We start from the raw sequence: 19,573 nt of genomic DNA, 5'->3' as shown, positions 1-19,573 counted from the left end.
TAATTATTATTATTTTTTTTTAAAGTCTTAGTTTATTTAAACCAACAATAAAATACAATATAAACAAATAACAGTGAACAGAAATAAGAGATGCATACATCACCGGAAAGAATTAGACTAGGCATTAGGTCATGTGACTGTAGGGTCGACCATTTCTTGTTAAAAGAAATAAAAGAGTTGGATTTTTTGGCATTATAAAGCTCACATCTGTAGAGCGAACAAATCTGGTTCCACCATCTGGCATAGGTAACTTGTGAGAGGTCCTTCCAAGATCCACAAATAGGTTTTTAATGCAACAATGAGTAAAGAATCGAACGATACAGCATCAAAATCATTGAAAGCAGAATTGAAAGAGATACTTTTCAGGACAATGGTTGCATAAGAAAAAATGTGCCAAAACTGAACTGGAAACCCCAAAACAAACTCGGCAAGTACTTCATTTTGCACTAAACACAATTGGTGGCATAACCATGAGAGGGGGCTGGGCTTCCCACTTTGAGCTTAGCCCCCCCTCAGAATGAACATCCCCCTTGCTGTAGCTGGTGGGACATTTTGTTTTTCCATCATCTTGGTCCCAGTTTCTGCTTTTGTCTATCTTCTACTAATTCTCTTTCCAGGCCTTGGAGACCCCAGTTCCATCCCCTTAGGAGTCCCGTGAGCCGGTGGGGGGGGGAGGGATCCCCACGGGGGTCCTGTAGACCTGAGGGGAATTCCTGTGGGAGTCCTGCGGGACCCGCAGGATTCCCGCAATCCCTGTTCCGGTGCAGACCTCTAGATGGAAGCCACCAAGCCTAGCTGGCTTTTAAATGGACCTAAGTTCAACATAACTTAAGTATAAGCCATTTATAGCATTAGAGAGCTCCCAGAGAAGAGAAAACAAGCTTTAATGGACTCCTAGGGGTCCTTTTACTAAGGCGGGCTAACCGATTTAGCGCACGCTAAAGATTGGCATGTCCAAAATGCTAAAGCACCCGTAGAATATAATGGGCGCCTTAGCAGTTAGCGCGTACTAAATCAATTAGGAGAAGGTTATCTTGCCGTTGTACCGGGCCATTGTACGCCCTCACCTGGAATACTGCACTGGTCGCCATATATGAAGAAGGACACGGTACTACTCGAAAGGGTCCAGAGAAGAGCGACTATGATGGTTAAGGGGCTGGAGGAGTTGCCGTACAGCGAGAGATTAGAGAAACTGGGCCTTTTGTCCCTCAAACAGAGGAAATTGAGAGAGGACATGATCAAAATATTCAAGGTACTGAAGGGGATAGACTTAGTAGATAAGGACAGGTTGTTCACCCTCTCCAAGGTAGAGAGAACGAGAGGCCACTCTCTAAAGTTATAAGGGGATAGATTCCGTACAAACGTAAGGAAGTTCTTCTTCACCCAGAGAGTGGTGGAAAACTGGAACGCTCTTCCGGAGTCTGTTATAGGGGAAAACACCCTCCAGGGACTCAAGACGAAGTTAGACAAGTTCCTGCTGAACCAGGCTAGACTCAGTTAGGGCACTGGTCCAGCAGCGGCAATTCTTATGTTCTTATGTAGTTGCCATACAGTGAGAGATTAGAGAAAATGGGCCTCTTCTCCCTTGAAAAGAGGAGACTGGGAGGGGACATGATTGAAATATTCAAGATAATGAAGGGAACAGACTTAGTAGATAAAGACAGGTTGTTCACCCTCTCCAAGGTAGGGAGAACGAGAGGCCACTCTCTAAAGTTAAAAGGGGATAGATTCCGTACAAACGTAAGGAAGTTCTTCTTCACCCAGAGAGTGGTGGAAAACTGGAACGTTCTTCCGGAGTCTGTTGTAGGGGAAAACATCCTCCAGGGATTCAAGACAAAGTTAGACAAGTTCCTGCTGAACAAGAACGTACGCAGGTAAGACTAGACTCAAGGCACTGGTCTTTGATCTAAGGGCCGTGGCGGGAGCGGACAGCTGGGCACGATGGACCACTGGTCTGACCCAGCAGCGGCAATTCTTATGTTCTTAGTAAAAGGGCCCCCTGTTTAGGGCTTCCTTCTTGTTCAAGAGTTAAATGAGTCCCTCCTCCAAGTTCCGCAACAATAAACTTGATTGGCACAACAAATTGTACCAGCAATGCTAAAATAGTACAAGCTTGGGAAAAAAAAAAAATTTTCATAAAGGTTTTTCATGTGTAAACCAGTATTGTGAGTGGAATAAAAATCTTTCATCACTTTGTATGTGTGCCATCATAGTGATGTGTGTGCATGGGTGGAGTTGAGATGTATACTGTACATACATTTTATAAAACACGTGGATTCACCCATAGAGTATGCGCACACGTTTACAACAGCTTCTGAGCAGATGTAAGCACTGTTCCCCTCCAAGCTGAGCTAGAGCCCTCCACCTGCAGTCCTGCCAGTGGGAGGTACTGTTTCACTGTCGCATTTTCAATAGCGAGGGACAACCAAGCTCTGTAGTGACTGAAAATACAGTATTCAAACATTATTTCCCGGTGATTCGTCTAATGCGCATAGGATAATTTTGTACTGACAGTTGCGCCCCAGCATTAGCGCTGGACAATGGGAGGTGACCCGACAATTAGGATACTATTTTCTCTTTTTGAGGGTTACAAAGTCACCCTCTTTTTTTAGGGGGGAGACTCCCCCCCCCCCAATACACTCAAAACATTCACTTCCTATCTAGTATTAGGGTTAGGTTTTAATCATGATTATGGTAACCCTTTTACTGGATATCTGGAAGGCCCTGATTTGCTCAGATTCCTCAGGCCCGACGGGCCACAATTATTGTGCGCTCACTTGTCCATGCGCGCAATTGTTGGGGCCCTTTTGTCCTGCGCGCTTTGGTCGGTGTACCTCATCCCCCACTGGCCGTAATGCAGTTGAAGGACTCCTGCTCAGCTTAGCGGGAACAGTGAGTGTAAGGCATGGATCAGCATTTGCAAGTTGTTAGGGCTGGCTGTAGGAACTTATTTTATAATAGGGAGCTACATATATCAAGGGGCGTTTTTGATAGGACGTTTAAGTCTGAGTTTGGTCGTTTTGGGGAAGACGTCCAGAAATCCAGTAGAGAAAATGTCCATTCCAAGACATCTATCTTTCTTTTTATAAAAGAATGACCTATGTAGACGTTTTGGTCCTTAGTGCATCTATCTTTTCTGGCCATTCTCAAATATAAAAACATCCACATGAAAAAAACACAAAAGCAAGTTTTTTCAGATCTGACATCAGAGAGAAGGTTTCTGGGTCAGCTACTTGCAACGTGTGAACCGCTGCCTGATGCAAGCCTCCCTCCCCCACCCCCCGAATAAGCGAGGAGGTAACTGAGACACCCACCCACCCTCGCTGACCTGGAAGGCTTTCCTATGATGTCAGCTCTGACATCGGAGGGAAGCCCTGTTTGTCAACTTCGGCAGTCCCCCTTCTACTCCCCCATTTGATGAAGAAAAAGGACTTCAGTGGTGGTCTGAATCCAAATATAACACAATCCCCACAAAATTGGGTGAAGTGCTTCTCACCTCATAGGTCCTAAAAAAATAAACAAACCACCTTCATTTACAGCATGCAAATTACAGGGTAATCAAATCTTCTAACGTCAAAATGGTTTAAGTCAAGTTTGTTCAATCCAAAATAGTGAAAGAATGTACTTCTCTGCAGGAAAATGGTAAAACCAGAGGGCATCATTTGAGGTTGAGGGATGGCAGATTCAAGAGTGATGTTAGGAAATTCTTCTTTACGGAGAGGGTAGTTGATGCGTAGGGCACGCTCCCAAGGGAGGTGGTGGAGAAGAAAACGGTGACAGAGTTCAAACAAGCGTGGGACGAACACAGAGGATCTATAATCAGAAAATAATGGGTATACAATAAAGGCCCAGTACTGGGCAGGCATACATGAACATTCAGTTGAGGATGGGCTGGGGAGGGCTTCGATAGCTGGGATGGTTAAGATGGGCTGGAGTGAGCTTTGATGGAGACTCCAGTAGATGGAACCTAAGCACACAGGGCTCTGGGTTTCTGGCTCAGAAATATCTAAGAAAAAGGATCATTTAAACTAAATTAACTTATGGATCATGTATGGTTGGGCAGACTGGATGGACCGTTCAGGTCTTTATCTGCTGTCATTTACTATGTTACTATGTTCTTTGCACTTCTCAAAACTCTCCAACGATGTCACAGCTCCCGGTACTGCCGTTACTTCAACAGGAGGAAACTACAGTCCTCCCAGATCTTTCCACAGTAACCATATCACTGCTGCCGTGTCCACAGACAAGGGTTCCTTGTTTTGCTTATAAGACTGCCTCAGGGGACCGTCTGAACCGAATCTGGCAGCTCACATCACAGCAAACTAAATGGCCTTTAATATCGGACCATGTTTCTGTTATTGTGGAGGGTGGATTTAGGAGGGGAGGTAGGCAATGTGTGTGTGGGGGTAGACTTTATTTTTAATAAAATGGAGGTGATTTGAGATGCTCACAGATTTAGGGGCTAATATTCATTCATCAATGTTTGTCTATCTTTTTAGTTTATTTTATTATACTGTATTAAATGGTCATAATATTTATCATGTATGTGTTATTTGTCTTATTGTATTGGATAGTTATGCTTTTTGCTATGTTTTGTTGTGTTTTGCTGAGTTGGAGAGTTATGATTTTTCTGTGTATGTTTTCATTATAGATCTGCAAGTTATACATTTTAAAAATAGCAAATACTGTAGTACATTGTAGCATTTAATGCGACTTTGACATTATCCCCCCTCCTTTACAAAGCCGCGCTAGTGTTTTTTAGCGCTGGCCGCAGCGATAAGTATGCAGACGCTCGTAGAATTCCTACGAGCGTCGGAGGTCTTCCCGCCGTGGCTGGTGCTAAAAATGTTAGCTTGGCTTTCTAAAGGAGGATCTGTGTTGTGGTTCAATAACTCCTCCCCCCCCCTTTTTTTTTTTTTTTTTTTAAATCAAGCTGCGCTGGTGGTTTTTAGCGGGGGCCGGCGAAATAAGTGCTCAGAGGCTCATAGGAATTCTATAAGTGTTGGAGCATTTACCAAGCCGGCCCATGCTAAAAACCTCTAGGACAGCTTGATAAAAGGGGCCCTAATTAAGGGGGGGGTCTGAAAATGAACAAAAAAAACCCCTAAAGCAATGAGGAAGATAGAACAGAATGAGTCTGTTCTAGGAACCAGGAGATCGGTGTGTTGCCCGGATGACATTGCTCTTCGTCCCTGTTCTAACTTTGGGGTGCCCTATGTAAGGGATGGTGCCGTCCAGGAGCTGACGTGGCTCGGAAACTTGGCTCATGCCCTTATGTTTCTTTTGCAGGCGCTGCGCTGGGCCAGTCAGTATGAAGATGAAAGTCCGGTGGACCTAGAAAGCTCGGGTGGCGATGACGTTCTTGAAGACGATGACACTGATGATGTGTACTCAGGCTTTGGATCTGGGTCTGGATGTAAGTATGAAACAGTGACTCCATGGCAATAGGAACGATGGACCTAATATTCAACTGCCACCAGATAAATTAGATCGGGATATAGAATTTTCAGTGTTAGCTGGGTACTAGAAGGGACTATATGGATCCAAAATGGGTCTTAGAAGTTACCCAAGTACTGACAATATTCAGAGGTAGTCCCCCCCTGTAAAAATAAGATTGAATTTTTATGCAGTCCTACATGTCTGTATAGTTGTTTGAATATAAGCAGTGTCTGAACAATTTGGGGGCCACCCCCAACTCTACCCCAGCACTAACTGGATAGTGTCATGGCGGTCCAGAGCCGACATTCAGCAGTGGATTGATCTGGGTGGGAGTTTTCTACCAGTTAGATGGTGCTGAATATTGACTGGAATGTGTGAATGTGGGACACCCTTCATTCAAGTGGAGATTGAGACGTGCGATTGCAGAAAAATCCCACTGTCTATACACCCACACATGGGAACGTTGCATTTTACTGAGCTCTAGGGCGCGAGGGCCGTGTTGAATAATGGAGGAGACAGCTTCATCCCCAAATAACATTTGCAAAAGTTTTACATTTTTACATTGAATTTTACATTTTACCAATTTTTGTACGTCTGGGTTCGTGGTTCTTAGAACTGGAGCTTCATTGGGGTACTTCCCAACTGGGGGTGCTTTACGGGCACTGTGAACCGCAATCAAAAGCAAAGGTTAGATGTAAAATCAACCCAGTTTCACCAAGATTGGCTTCCTTAGTTATCATTACTTTGACTGTTTACATATCATTAACGTTCGACCAAGTGTTGCGGTCCAAAAAGAGCCTGTGCCATATCCATTGAAGAGAGTCTATTCATTGGGAAGCACCCAAGTGGATCACTTTCTTTCCATAGTTTGAAGTTGTCTCATCTCTGAAACAGGGAGCGTGTTTTTTTGTCAGGCTAGGTGCAAGAAGCCCCAACATGTCTGAATATTTTACCATGTCTACTGATTTTCTAGCAGTTACGGGCCCTGATAGTCAAAGCAATTTAGCCAGTCGCTGACCAGTTACATCACTTGGCTGGGGCTAACTGCTAATATTCAGCAACTCTTAACTGGCTAAGGCCTCCTTTTATTAAACCGCGCTGCTCCCGACGCTCACAGGAGCAGCGCGGGGCATTCAGCGCGGCTCCGGGTGCTAAAAACCGCTAGAGCGGTTTAGTAAAAGGGGGCCTAAGTGTTGCTAAATATTGCGGTTAGCCAGCAATTTAGAGAGCGTTCTGTGAGTCAGAACTTGGCCTGGTTTTGAATATCCAGGAATAACGCCATCGACGGAGATCAAAATGCTCCCCATCATCAGCCGAATATTGACCCCCTACCTGCTCTTGGGAACCTTACCATTATCTGTGATTTATTCTGTTGGGTAATGTCTATTACTTTTTTTTTCTCTTTTTTTACTTTTTAAAATCTCCTGTTTTCTCTTTTTCTCATCTCACTGTGGTTCACTTTCTCTTCTTTTTCCAGCCTTCTTTATTCTAGGTTCTCATTTTTCCCCTTTTATTTTCTTCCATCTGCTTCTCTTTCCCCTATATCCAACATCCTCTTCTCTCTCTCCCCTCCCATTAATATCCTATTTTAGTCTTGTGCACTCTCCCATCTGTTTTTCTCTCTTCTTGAACCTCATCTCTCATCTCAGACTTTCTATAGGTTGGGTACCACGCTGATAGTATGATGTGATACCATGGGCTCAAAGGAAAGAAAGGTTGCATGCTCTCTCGTATGAATTACCAGCAGGGCGTTATGGAAGGATAGTGTACTGCTCTCTCAAACATTTTGTAGGGTACTTCCATGTATGGTCTTGTTTCAGATTTCGAACAAGAATCTGGGATCGACATGGCAGTGAGGCTTACAACAGATGTTTCGGTGACACTAACGACCACACCAGTTGTGCTTCCTGTCACATCTATCCAGCCCGTGGCAACTCCCTTTGAAATATTCCCATCAGAGGAGGCCACCACAGAGCCCACCACCAGCTTCCTGCACATGGACAGAGTAACGGAGGCACCGATGATTACAAACAGGAAGGTGACCACCAGTGCGGCTAGCAGCGCCGCCGCTGCTGTTGAAGCCGTCACCATGAAGACAGCCAAGCCAACAAATGTCAGGAAATTATTGCCCCATGTCTTCACTTTCACATCAAGGAAGACGCCTACTCTGGAAGGGACTACGGTGACCTTGATGGAAACTGCTGCCATCACAGAAGCTGCCACAACCAGGCACATCTCCAGCAGCACTGGCCAACCCAAAAGCCTACCAAGACCTGCAACATCCAGGACCTTGGACGTCATCCCCTTCTTAGAAAAGAGCACAGTGCAAGCTACCACTGCAACCTCCGCACCCACAGAAATACTACAGGTATGAACACGAGTAAGGGAATAGATATGGATTATATACTTTAATTTAATTAATAGACCAGTGTATCGCAAACTGTGTGCCGCAGCAGATTCCAGGTGTGAACCGTTATGCCAGCGAGGAGGGAGAGGCGCCGGCTGACTGCTTACAGGATATGAATCTCGTGGCGAGAGGCACATCCTGTAGGCAGTCGGCCAGCGTATCTCCCTCTCTCCTCATCTCCAGTATCCCCCACCGGCAAAGTGACAGGTTCAGGGTCATAGCCCGAGGGTCTCCGCGCATGCGTGGATGTTGACCTGATGATATCACGCATGCATTTGACAATCATCGCGTCAAGGTCCGTGCCCTTTTGGAAGCCTTCCAGCCGGGGCTCTGGGTTTAGTGTGCCGCTGCACCAAAAAGTTTGTGGGACACTGCCATAGATGAATGATCAAGTCGAACCATAAATTATTACAAATTTTTATAGAGGTGGGCTGTTGAGTTAGTTAGCTTTCTTCACCCAAGAAACGTAAGGGGTTGATATTTAAAATGATATGAATGAGTAAAACTCAGCTGTTCCTAAAGTATCTAGACAACTGACCCAATCATTTTCTTTCTCCTCCATAGTGATTCCTCTGTCCTATTAATCTCTTTCTCCTCAACAACGCATTTCCGGTCCTATTAACTCTCCTCTTCCCCCCTCTTAAATTCAATCAATTTGTACCTCGCTTAATCTATTGTAAACCGCATAGAACTTAACGGTATTGCGGTATATAAACTGTTATTATTATTATTATTATTAAAACGGCCCCTACCTGACTATATCCTACTGGCCTGCTCCACTTTGAGATTCAGTTCCACTTAACCGGTTAATGCTGCTACATACTAGCACATACCACCACGGCACAGAGCAGGGTGGTCCAGAGGCGGAGTCAGACTTAACTGGTTAGTGGTAACTTTCATTCCACCAACTGGGTAAGTGCCCACATAAAGCTAGGACGGAAAACAGGTTGTCCTAACTTTACTCGAACAGTTAATCGGGCGCCGGTCTGACTACCGGCAGCCAGCAAAGGCCCGGAGAGTCAGTGCCGGCACATGGATTAGACCCAGCGTTGAATATCCTGATTATTTCCCACCTGCAGCGGTCGGCACAGACCATAAGAACATAAGCAGTGCCTCCGCTGGGTCACACCTGAGGTCCATCGTGCCCAGCAGTCCGCTCATGCGGCGGCCCAACAGGTCCAGGACCTGTGCAGTAATCCTCTATCTATACCCCTCTATCCCCTTTTCCAGCAGGAAATTGTCCAATCCTTTCTTGAACCCCAGTACCATGCTCTGCCCTATTACGCCCTCTGGAAGCGCATTCCAGGTGTCCACCACACGTTGGGTAAAGAAGAAGGATTTTGGGGTTCTACTTGTCGCTCAGTGCTTGTGGTAGTGGCATTCTGCTTGGGCTACTGGTCGCATTTAGAAATGTTTCGTAGAGCTAGTGCAAATGCTTGTGCCCAAATGCTGGCGGAAGGGCCGTCGCACCCCCATGGCATTTGAGAAATTTATTGGAAGAACAGATGGGCGCTCTAATGGCCTTAACGGATCTTGCGTCCAACTTTCACAGAAGCCAGATTTAAATGATTAAAGATCCCGAATGCAGCAGTGGCGTAGTAAGGGGCGGGGGAGCGGACTTCCCCAGGTGCCGTGTTTGAGGGTGGGCACCGGCACCTCTCCGCCCCTGCATACCTCTTGAAATGTTTGCTGGCGCACGCAGCATCTGCCACAGTGGATTCCAGGCGTGGCCGGCTGGCCTGGGCTCCATTCTGACATCACGTCTTGGTCGCGGGAGCAGGACATGACATCAGAAGGGAGCCGAGGACGTTGCGAGCAGCAGGTGGACGATGCTGTTCACGCCGGCAAACATTTCAAGAGGTAGGCGGGAACGGGGGAGCATTCAAGCGGCAGGGAACCCAAACATAACTTTGTTAGAACCTGACTAAGCCACCCCAAAAATCAGGGCTCAAACCTAGTGGAACTGAGCCCTTGCTTTGACAGCGCCTGGGCCTCCAATTATAATATGTAAATGTACGAGTGATACAGTCTGAACTGAGACCAGCTTTCTGGGGTATCCGTTATTGTATGTGAATAGGATCCAGATGAACATTGTGGAATCTGAAATCAGTCAGGTGTGATCCTAAGCCAGAGTGTCCCAAATGTCCTGTTAACCCCACAGCCAGCTTGGTTTTTGGGGTATCAAGAACATAAGAATAGCCTTACTGGGTCGGACCAATGATCATCCAGCCCAATATCCCGTCTTCACAGAGGCCAATCCAAGTCACAAGTACCTGGCAAAACCCCCAAAAAGTAGCAGCATTCCATGCCACCGTTCCAGGGCAAGCAGTGGCTTCTCCCCTGTCTTTCTCAACAGCAGTTTATGGACTTTTCTTCCAGGAACTTGTCCAAACCTTTTTTTAAACCACAACACGTAGACAGAGGAGTCCACTCTGCAAATGTATTTCCTGCAAATTCATTGTGGATGTCTTGCTGTGGGATCACCGGCTCAGATCCTACCCTCAACACACTCTACTAGTGAAAAGCTGGGATATTATATCGCCGTATTTGCTGGTCTTGGCATATTGAAAGGATTTTAGAGAAATAATTGTAAGCAAGATGTTTGCTTTTACTCTTGAGAATATCCATTTTCTTGTGCCTTTTTAAAATTTTTTTTATTAATGCCTAAATCTTTCAGCCTACCCATTTTTTCCTAATCCTATTATCTTTCCAGTGTTCTCTGTTTTCTAGATAAGCTTTTTTTCATGAAAGGATGAGTTCAGCCAGAGAATAGCAATTTTGCTGAATGAAAGACAAATACAGAAAGCAAAGAACAAGAGGAAATTTTATGAATGAAAGATTAAATAGTCATGGATTGTTCTAAGGCACGGGTGGCAACCATCCTTGCTGTGATGGATGGAAGCTCTCTTGTAACAAAAGCAACCAAATAAAAGAGTGATGGGGGAAAAACCAAACAAAAAAACCTTTCCTTCATCTGATAAAACCTCTGTTCATCATTGTATCGTTATTCCTTTAGAATGAAGCCCCATGGATGTCTCATGTTGCTTTGTTGGCCTTGTAGGGAAGAGAACGAAAACATTATGGCCAACCGTGATCTTTGAAGACTGAATAGGTCTCTCCTCTCTCCCACCACCTGTCTCGTGATATGGATGAGATTACGGGGATAATATTCAACTCTAGCTGAGTGGCTGCTCTCCTGGTTCATGAAGACATGGATCACTGGGGCATACCATTTAAACTAAGGTGGGGGGGGGGGTGCATGGAAAATTAAGACATAAAGCCAATTTATAATCACTAGGTACCCCATCCAGTCCTTGTTAGTCTTGAGTTTCTCAGAGATTTAAAGGAGGGCTTTGCAGCCACTAATAAACCTCTGTGCTGTATTTCACTCTTAAAATAATTTTGCATCTGTTTGATAATTGCAAAAAAGGAAAAAGGCTAGCTTGTTTGTTTGCTGATTGGGATTTATTAACTGCCGAGGCAGTGTTCAGCAGGTATAACTTGAAATAAACCTTACAATTTTGTCAACAGCATAACCCTGGTAAAATGACCAAATTTAAGCATCAGTGTGGTAAATTTGGAGAGGGGCAAATTGAATCCTAGGACCAGCAGTGGCGGGATAACAGTATTGGATACATAAACATTAAAACGTCACAGTAGAACAATCCTATAACAGAAAAATCAAGTTTCAAGTTTATTATCTTTTAATATACCGACCATCAACAGGTATCTGGCCGGTTCACAGTAAAATTATAAAAAGAGAAAAGAGTCATAAATATAGAAAGAAGATGGGTGAACATCAAAAACATAACTTGACTGACATGAAAGTGAGGATAAATGGGAAAGGAGGGGGAAAGCTACATGTTTTGGAGAAGAAAGGGAGAAAGTGGGAATGGGGATAAACCTATTGGGTAGGGTCGCTTTTTTTAAAGCGGTTGGTGAAATAAAATGGAACCAGCAGAGTGAAGGAGAGAAAAAAGAAAGAGAGGGGAAATAGAGAGGAGAAGAAAGAAAGAAAAAGAAGGTAGCTCTAAACACAGGCAAAAGCGTCACGAAATAAGAAAGTCTTCAAGTTAGTTTTGAATTTATCTAAATGTTGTTCTTCTCTAAGTTGTTGTGGTAGGGCATTCCATAGCGTTGGGGCGACTACTGTGAAATTTATTTTTCGGGTACAATAGAACTCTTTTACGGAAGGAATTCGTAAAAGTTTTTGGTCTGTTGACCTCAAAGTACGTGAAGAACATTGGGGGGATGAGAACCTTATCAAGATGTAGAGGCTGGTATGAAAGTTGTATTTTGAAGGTAAGCGAGATGATTTTATAGGTTATTCGATGTGTGATAGGCAACCAATGTGCCTCTTTCAGAAGCGGGGTGACATGATCGTATTTCCCCGTTTGAGAAATGTTAGTGAGTACAAATGATATCATGATAGGTGTAATTAATTACAAAGCTCAGTCATGCCGGAGCTTTGTCAGCCATTTTCCCTCTGCAGTGAGGCTATATCTTTTGTTTCCCTTTTATTGATTGATTGATTGATTTAATCATTTATTTAATCTGTCCTCCCAAAAGGAACCCAGAATGGGTTACAAGCAGGTCAAACTTTAGTGAGACCTTTGGCATAGGGTTACTAGAGTTTCCGGACCCCCTAGACCCGCCCTCAAGCCCGCCAAGTTCCACCCATCCCCGCCCCATTACGCCCCAGTCCCGCCCCCAATCCTACCCTAGCTCTCCCCCCTCCCGGACGTGTCCTCAAAAGGAGTACATGTCGGAAGAAATCTGGACATCTGGTAACCCTACTTTGCCACCTCTTGTCCTTGGCCTCGTTGAATCTCTGTAGCATTTGAACTTCTTCCTGGCCTATGCGCTCTGCAGCCTTGATGGTTTCCCATTACATTTCACTCACTTTGATGGCCCTTTGGTGTGGGCTTTTTCTGTTTCTTATTTCTTCCTCAGCACGTGTAGCTCCACAGATCATTACCGGTAGCGTTGAAGTTTGCACTCGCCACGATCTTTCTTTTCATTTTTTTTTGGTTTGATCTGACTGCAAGGTCCCGCTCTGCTCTCTGTTTCCGTTGACTTGTATGTGGGTTCATAGGCGTGCGCGTATGATTCCTTTGGCTGCCTGAAAATGTAAAGTGCGCGCAAATCATTTGCAATAACCTATGTCTAAGAATTAACCGGCTGATATTCAGCGCTATTAAACTGTGCCAGGAACAGCGCCGATTCGTTAAATAACACTTAACCGGTTAAATGTGAATATTCAGGGCAAGATAACCGGTTATATCTCTTGAATATTCACAGATAGCTGCTATATTGCATGATAACCAGGAATTTTCGGCACAGAGTAGCTAAGTTTAGAGGCCAAATCAATCCACATAAATAAAAGTACAGTACTCCCCTGAAATTCGCGGGGTTCCGTTCCAGGATCCCCCGCGAATTTTGAAAAACCGCAGATGGCAGTTTTTCGCCTGTCAAAAAGGCTAGAGAAGCAGGAGAGGGCAACTGGAGCGCCGAACTGGAGCGTCGAAGAAAATCACTCGCGGTCTGCTTTGACTGCCTCTTCCTGCAGTAAAGTCGGGCTACACCAATCAGGAGCTGCTTTGACACAATCTAATTTATTGAAAAAAATTTTTATTACCTTTATTATTATTTTATAATATATTCTTTTAAACTTTGCTAACCAGCTCGAGTCCTTGCTGAAATGATCTGGTATATAAGATGGAAATTAGATTAGATTAGATGTCCAAGTTCCACTGGCTTCCGATAATCGCCAGGGTCCACTATAAATGCGCCTGTTTAACTTTCAAAATCCTATATGGTATCCTCCCTCCCTTTATCCCTCTTTCTTGGAATTCCTCAAACCCTAATACTACCAGATCCTCCCACAAATTGAAACTATCCTTCCCCTCGCTAAAAGGCATTTCCCACACAGGAAAGCTAGGGACCTCCCTCCACTTCAAAATCACTGAGCTCTGGAACAACCTTACCTCCCCTCTTCGGAACTTGAGCTCTCTCCAAGTTTTCCACAAACATCTGAAAACCTGGCTTTTCTCAAAAAATGTAAGTCTCCCTCCAACTTAGGAATCAAGGAAACTCTTCTATCTTGGCATCCCAAGTCCTCTAAATTTTCTTCACACTTCTACCTCTAACCCTCTGTTGTAGTTCCTTCCTATTTCTCCTACTATAAACCGCGTCGAGCTCTACGAACGTGGAGATGATGCGGTATACAAACCTAAGGATTAGATTAGATTAGATGTCTATTAAAATTCTTTATATACCAGTTAAACAACCAGTTAGGATTAAAGCGGTTAACATTTAAAAAAAAAAAAAAAAAGAAGTGAAAATAGTGAAAAGAACTCCATTAAAAATAGGAAAGGAAAAAAAAAAAAAAAAATCACTCACAAATCTATCTAGCACAAGATAACTCACATCGGTACAATCCATATTTGTAGACGCATGACTTCCAGTCCTATCAATGTAAAAAAAACCAGTTGAAAATAATAGGCCTTTAAATGTCTTTTAAAATTTATTCCTCTTCCTGTCTTATCTCCAGTGGTAAACTATTCCATAACATTGGTAACCACCTAGGTCAAGAGTGTCAATCTCAATCACATAAGGGGCCGAAATCTAAAATAGGGTAAGTCACGGGCCGAATTTTTTATTAAGATACTTAGGGGTCCTTTTATTAAGGTATACTAACCGTTTTAGCGCGCACTAAATCCGCACCTTAATAAAAGGACCCCTTAGTCTTAGTAGACGTATAGGGTTACAACCTCTCCAACCCTCTAAATTTTAGAAGATCATCTCCCTGAGCCACTGGGGAAAGAAGTTGGCGGAAAACAAGTTGCCTGAGGCAGAAGCAGTGGAGAGAGGATTTTCAGCTGGAAAATTTCCTCATGCCCTTGAACTGCAGGAGTTAAAGAAAAAAAAACCCCAACAACTGGTGGCCTCCATACAGGCTTCCCTAGGTCTTTAATTTAAAATTAGAGGAAAGAAGCACAGTTCAAGAGGTAGAAAACATAAGAACATAAGCAAAGCCTCCGCTGGGTCAGACCTGAGGTCCATCGTGTCCAGCAGTCCGCTCACGCGGCGGCCCAATAGGTCCAGGACCTGTGCAGGACCAGCTCTATCTATACCCCTCTATCCCCTTTTCCAGCAGGAAATTGTCCAATCCTTTCTTGAACCCCAGTTCCATACTCTGCCCTATTATGCCCTCTGGAAGCACATTTCAGGTGTCCACCATATGCTGGGTAAAGAAGAACTTCCTAGCATTCGTTTTGAATCTGTCCCCTTTCAACTTTTCCGAATGCCCTCTTGTTCTTTTATTTTTCAAAAGTTTGAAGAATCTGTTCCTCTCTACTCTCTCTATGCCCTTCATGATCTTGTAAGTCTCTATCATATCCCCTCTTCTCCAGGGAAAAGAGACCCAGTTTCTCCAATCTCTCAGCGTATGAAAGGTTTTCCATCCCCTTTATCAGATGCGTCGCTCTCCTCTGAACCCTCTTGAGTAACGCCATATCCTTCTTAAGGTACGGCGACCAATATTGGACGCAGTACTCCAGATGCGGGCGCACCATCGGGAGGATAACTTCTTTCGTTCTGGTAGTAATACCCTTCTTGATTATATTTAGCATTCTATTCGCTCTCTTAGCGACCGCTGCGCACTGTGCCGTCGGCTTCATTGTCATGTCCACCATTACCCCCAAGTCCCTTTCTTGGGTACTCTCATTCAATAACCTCCCTCCCATCGTAGAGCTGTACCTCGGGTTTCTGCTTCCCACATGTACAACTAAATTGCAGGGAAAAGATACTACCGTTGAGAAACCCCAGCAAGATTCACTGTTTGGGAGAGAAACAGGAGAGCAAAGAAAAAATAGAATGGAAGAATGGACAGGAGCAATTCCTTAAAGCAAGGTCTTACCTTCAGCTAATTGTCGTCCTGAGCACCAGGTTCCCTCTGCCGCGATCCGGCGCCTCCTCTGACGTCGGGGGCAGGATCGCGGCAGAGGGAATGTGGGGCTCGACTACGGCAGCCTGCAAGGATCACTACAGCTACGGCGATCCTCTCTGCAGGCTGCCGAAATTATCGGAAGGTAAGAGCGAGAGGCCCTGCAGCACTTCCTGAATCGCGCTCTTGTCTGCCGGCAGGCCAAATTTTACTACGCCAGAGTTTGACATGTTGCATCCCAAAACACTTATGGGCTCCTTTTACTAAGCCGCGTTAGGGCATTAACGCGGGAAATAGCGTGCGCTAAATTGCCCCGCGTGCTAGACGCTGACGCCAGCATTGAGCTGGCATTGGTTCTAGCCGCGTAGCGCGGGTTTAGCATGCGCTAAAAACGCTAACGCAGCTTCGTAAAAGGAGCCCTAAAGTTGAAAGAAACCTAATCCTATATTCCTATCAGTAACCAATGAAATTTCAAATATAAGGGAGTCACATGATCCCTAATATGTAATTTGCCTAATACCGTATTTGCCGGTGTATAAGACGACTTTTCAGTACCTTAAAATCCTCCCCAAAGTCGGGGGTCGTCTTATACGCCGGGTACTGTTTAGAGAGCTGCATGGGGACGCCCCTAGGGTCGCGGGGATCCCGTGGGGACGCTCCCTAGGGTCGCGGGATCCCATGGGGACGCCTCCGAGGGTCGCGGGGCTCCTGCGGGGCTGGATGCTCAGTCTTCTGGATGTACGCGGCTCTTCTTCTCCCTACCTTCTCTGCTTGCAGCACAGAGCCGAACGGAAGTCTTCCCGACGTCAGCGATGACGTCGGAGGGGAGGGAGGGCTTAAACAAAGCTTAAACAAAGCCCTCCCTCCCTCCGACGTCAGCGCTGACGTCGGGAAGACTTCCGTTCGGCTCTGTGCTGCAGGCAGGGCAGATAAGGAGAAGGAGAGAGCCTCGCGGTTCGAGTGGCTACCAAGGGAGAGGGGCGGCCGCCCCGCCCCGGTTGCAGCACAGCCGGCCAGGTTCCCTTACTTTTGTGGCACTTCCCCGACCGACCGATAACAGCCCGGGTCCGACAATCCTCCCTGCCCTGTAGCCGTGAATCTAAATTACCTTCTTACAGCAGCTGTAAGAAGGTAATTTAGATTCGCGGTTAAGGGCAGGGAGGTTTGTCGGACCCGGGCTGTTATCGGTCAGTCGGGGAAGTGCCACAAAAGTAAGGGGACCTGGCCGGCTGTGCTGCACCCGGGGCGGTAGAGAAGGTGTGCGGAAGAAGGGGTAGTCTTATACGGCGAGTATATAACAAAACTCTATATTTTAACTAAAAGTTGGGGGGTCATCTTATACGCCCAGTCGTCTTATACGCCGGCAAATACGGTAACTGAATAGCAGCATTCCGCAATGTTTGTAATCGTTTTAATTGCCCTGTCATTACTCCTGCGTAAACTGGATTACCATAATCCAATTTAGATAGAACAAAGGCATGAATTGGGTTATGTAAAGAATTCGCATCTAAGAAATTCCAAATAGCTCTAAGCTGTCTCGGTGCACCAAACCCTTTAGGCAATCGCTTTAGAGTCCTGTTCCTCAAAATGGAAATGACAGCCGATTTAATATTCCCAGTAACAGCGGGATCTGTATAGTCCCTGCTGCCGCCACTCTTTCACCTGACCCAACCAACTAATAAAACAACACCCAGTATTATGGAACATAGCCGCAGCTCTTTATTAATCCACAATAGCAAATAAATTAACTTTGCATATATTAAAACATTGAACGACATCAGCAAGCTCCACCCGAGCTGCCCAGTGTAAACATCACCATATTGCCCCCGACCCCGCCACAAACAGCAAGAGTCTGAGGGGTGGCATGACCTCATGCCCCTTTAACCAGGGTCACCTGACCCCAAGGCACGGCTCCCAGCCGGCCCACCGCTCATCGCCGGATGAGCCCCAGCACCCAGTAGCTCGGGAGACCCGTCCTCCCGAGCTACTATAGCCACCAACACGCGGGCGGGTAGGGGAAAAACCGCCCTGGAGGACCTTGGAAAACTGAGTCCTCCAGGGTGCCGGTTTTATCAACTCCCCGCGCCGTCAATCATCCCGCTGGCCCAATCCTTTACCCGCCTTTTGGCGCGAACCACTCTTTCCCTATTACCTCCCTAACTCTCCCTTACTACTGTCCCCTCCCCCCCCAACCTGCCTCACGGGCAACACAGGGGCCTCCCAGCCCCGTGTTACAATACGCCCGTTGAGACAAGCTCTCGGGCTACTCTATACCTAAAGCTATTTACCATCTGAACACAATGTCGATCCAATGTTGGTGAATCGGATGAAGTTAATTAACTTTTGAAGACCCTTCCTGCATGTAAATTCTCTTTGATTTATTTATATAAAAATTTCTATAGCCTAAACTGGTTTACCAAATGTTACATGCATAAGTTTTGAAACAAAATAAGAACATAAGAAACGCCATCTCCGGATCAGACCTTCGGTCCATCAAGTCCGGCGATCCGCACACACGGAGGCCCTGCCAGGCGAACACCTGGTGTAATTTTTAGTCACCCATATCCTTCTATGCCTCTTGTAAAGAGATGTGCATCTAGTTTGCTTTTGAATCCTAGGACGGTCGATTCCGCAATAACCTCCTCTGGGAGAGCGTTCCAGGTGTCCACCGCTCTCTGCGTGAAGCAGAACTTCCTGATATTTGTCCTGAACTTGTCCCCCCCTTAGCTTCATTACATGTCCTCTACTCCGTGTCAAATTGGACAATGTAAATAATCTTCTCTGCTCTATTTTGTCGATTCCTTTCAGTATTTTGAAGGTCTCGATCATATCCCCTCGCAGTCTCCTTTTCTCAAGGGAGAACAGTCCCAGTCTCTTAAGTCGATCCTCGTATTCCAGTTTCTCCATACCATTTACTAGTTTCGTTGCTCGTCTCTGCACCCTCTCCAAACAAATAAACATAAATAATCAGATCCTCCCAAAATCAGCAATCGAGAAAAATCAATGCCTAGAAAAAGGCTTTAAAATATTGTGAAACACACTAAAACCTTTGAAACTTGGCTAAAGTAGAAGACACCATTACCAACAACTGGCGAAGCTCCTGTATAACGATAGGAGCGAAACGGAGATCTTCCGTCGCCAAGATTATACATTGAAGCTAAGTACAGTGGAACCTTGGTTTACGAGCATAATTCGTTCCAGAAGCATGCTCGTAAACCAAATTGCTCGTATATCAAAGCAAGTTTCCCCATAGGAAGTAAGGGAAACTGCTTTGATTGGTTCCATCTCCTCCCCCCCCCCCCCCCACGAGGCTACCGGTGCTGCTCCATTCTCCCCCCCCCTTAAGGAATCCGATGCTGTTCCAAACCCCTCCCCGTGATCAAGCTTCCCCCCCCCCTGCGAATCAGCATCCCCCCCCCCGCTCACGTTGCCCCTCCCACCGCGATCCTACTTTCCCCCCTCCCGAGCAGTCAATGACACCCTTTACCCGACTTGGCACCAGTGCCGGTGCCCGAAGATCCTCCCTCTTCTGGTGCGGCTGGGCGGTGCGTCGGAGATCCTCCTTCTTCTGGTCTAGGCTGGGCTGGATTGGCTTTGAGCATTTGCTCACTGGTGCCAAGTCGGGTAAAGGGGTGTCATTGACTGCTCGGGGGGGAGGGGGGGGGGAAGTAGGATCGCAGTGGAGGGGGGGGGCAATGCGAGCAGGGGGGGATGCCGGATCGCTGGGGGGGGCGCTCGTACAGCAAGCTCGGTTTACGAGGCACCAAGTTTGCAAATGT

General features: G+C 45.8%; 1 protein-coding gene across 2 annotated transcripts in view; it reads left to right on the top strand.

Annotated features, from left to right (window-relative positions):
- SDC3 (syndecan 3) overlaps window positions 1-19,573 on the top strand; it is a 270,256-nt gene that overhangs the window by 215,396 nt on the left and 35,287 nt on the right. For both annotated transcript variants that reach the window (XM_033956532.1, XM_033956531.1), the window contains 2 exons: window positions 5,290-5,416; window positions 7,260-7,807. In XM_033956532.1, coding sequence (XP_033812423.1) covers window positions 5,290-5,416; window positions 7,260-7,807 — 675 coding nt within the window. The remainder of the gene's footprint in view (window positions 1-5,289; window positions 5,417-7,259; window positions 7,808-19,573) is intronic.

Source organism: Geotrypetes seraphini, chromosome 8 (assembly GCF_902459505.1).
Source record: "Geotrypetes seraphini chromosome 8, aGeoSer1.1, whole genome shotgun sequence".
Lineage (NCBI taxonomy): Eukaryota > Metazoa > Chordata > Amphibia > Gymnophiona > Dermophiidae > Geotrypetes > Geotrypetes seraphini.
Note: the sequence above shows the minus strand (reverse complement) of the source record. Positions and strands in the feature narration are given on the sequence as shown.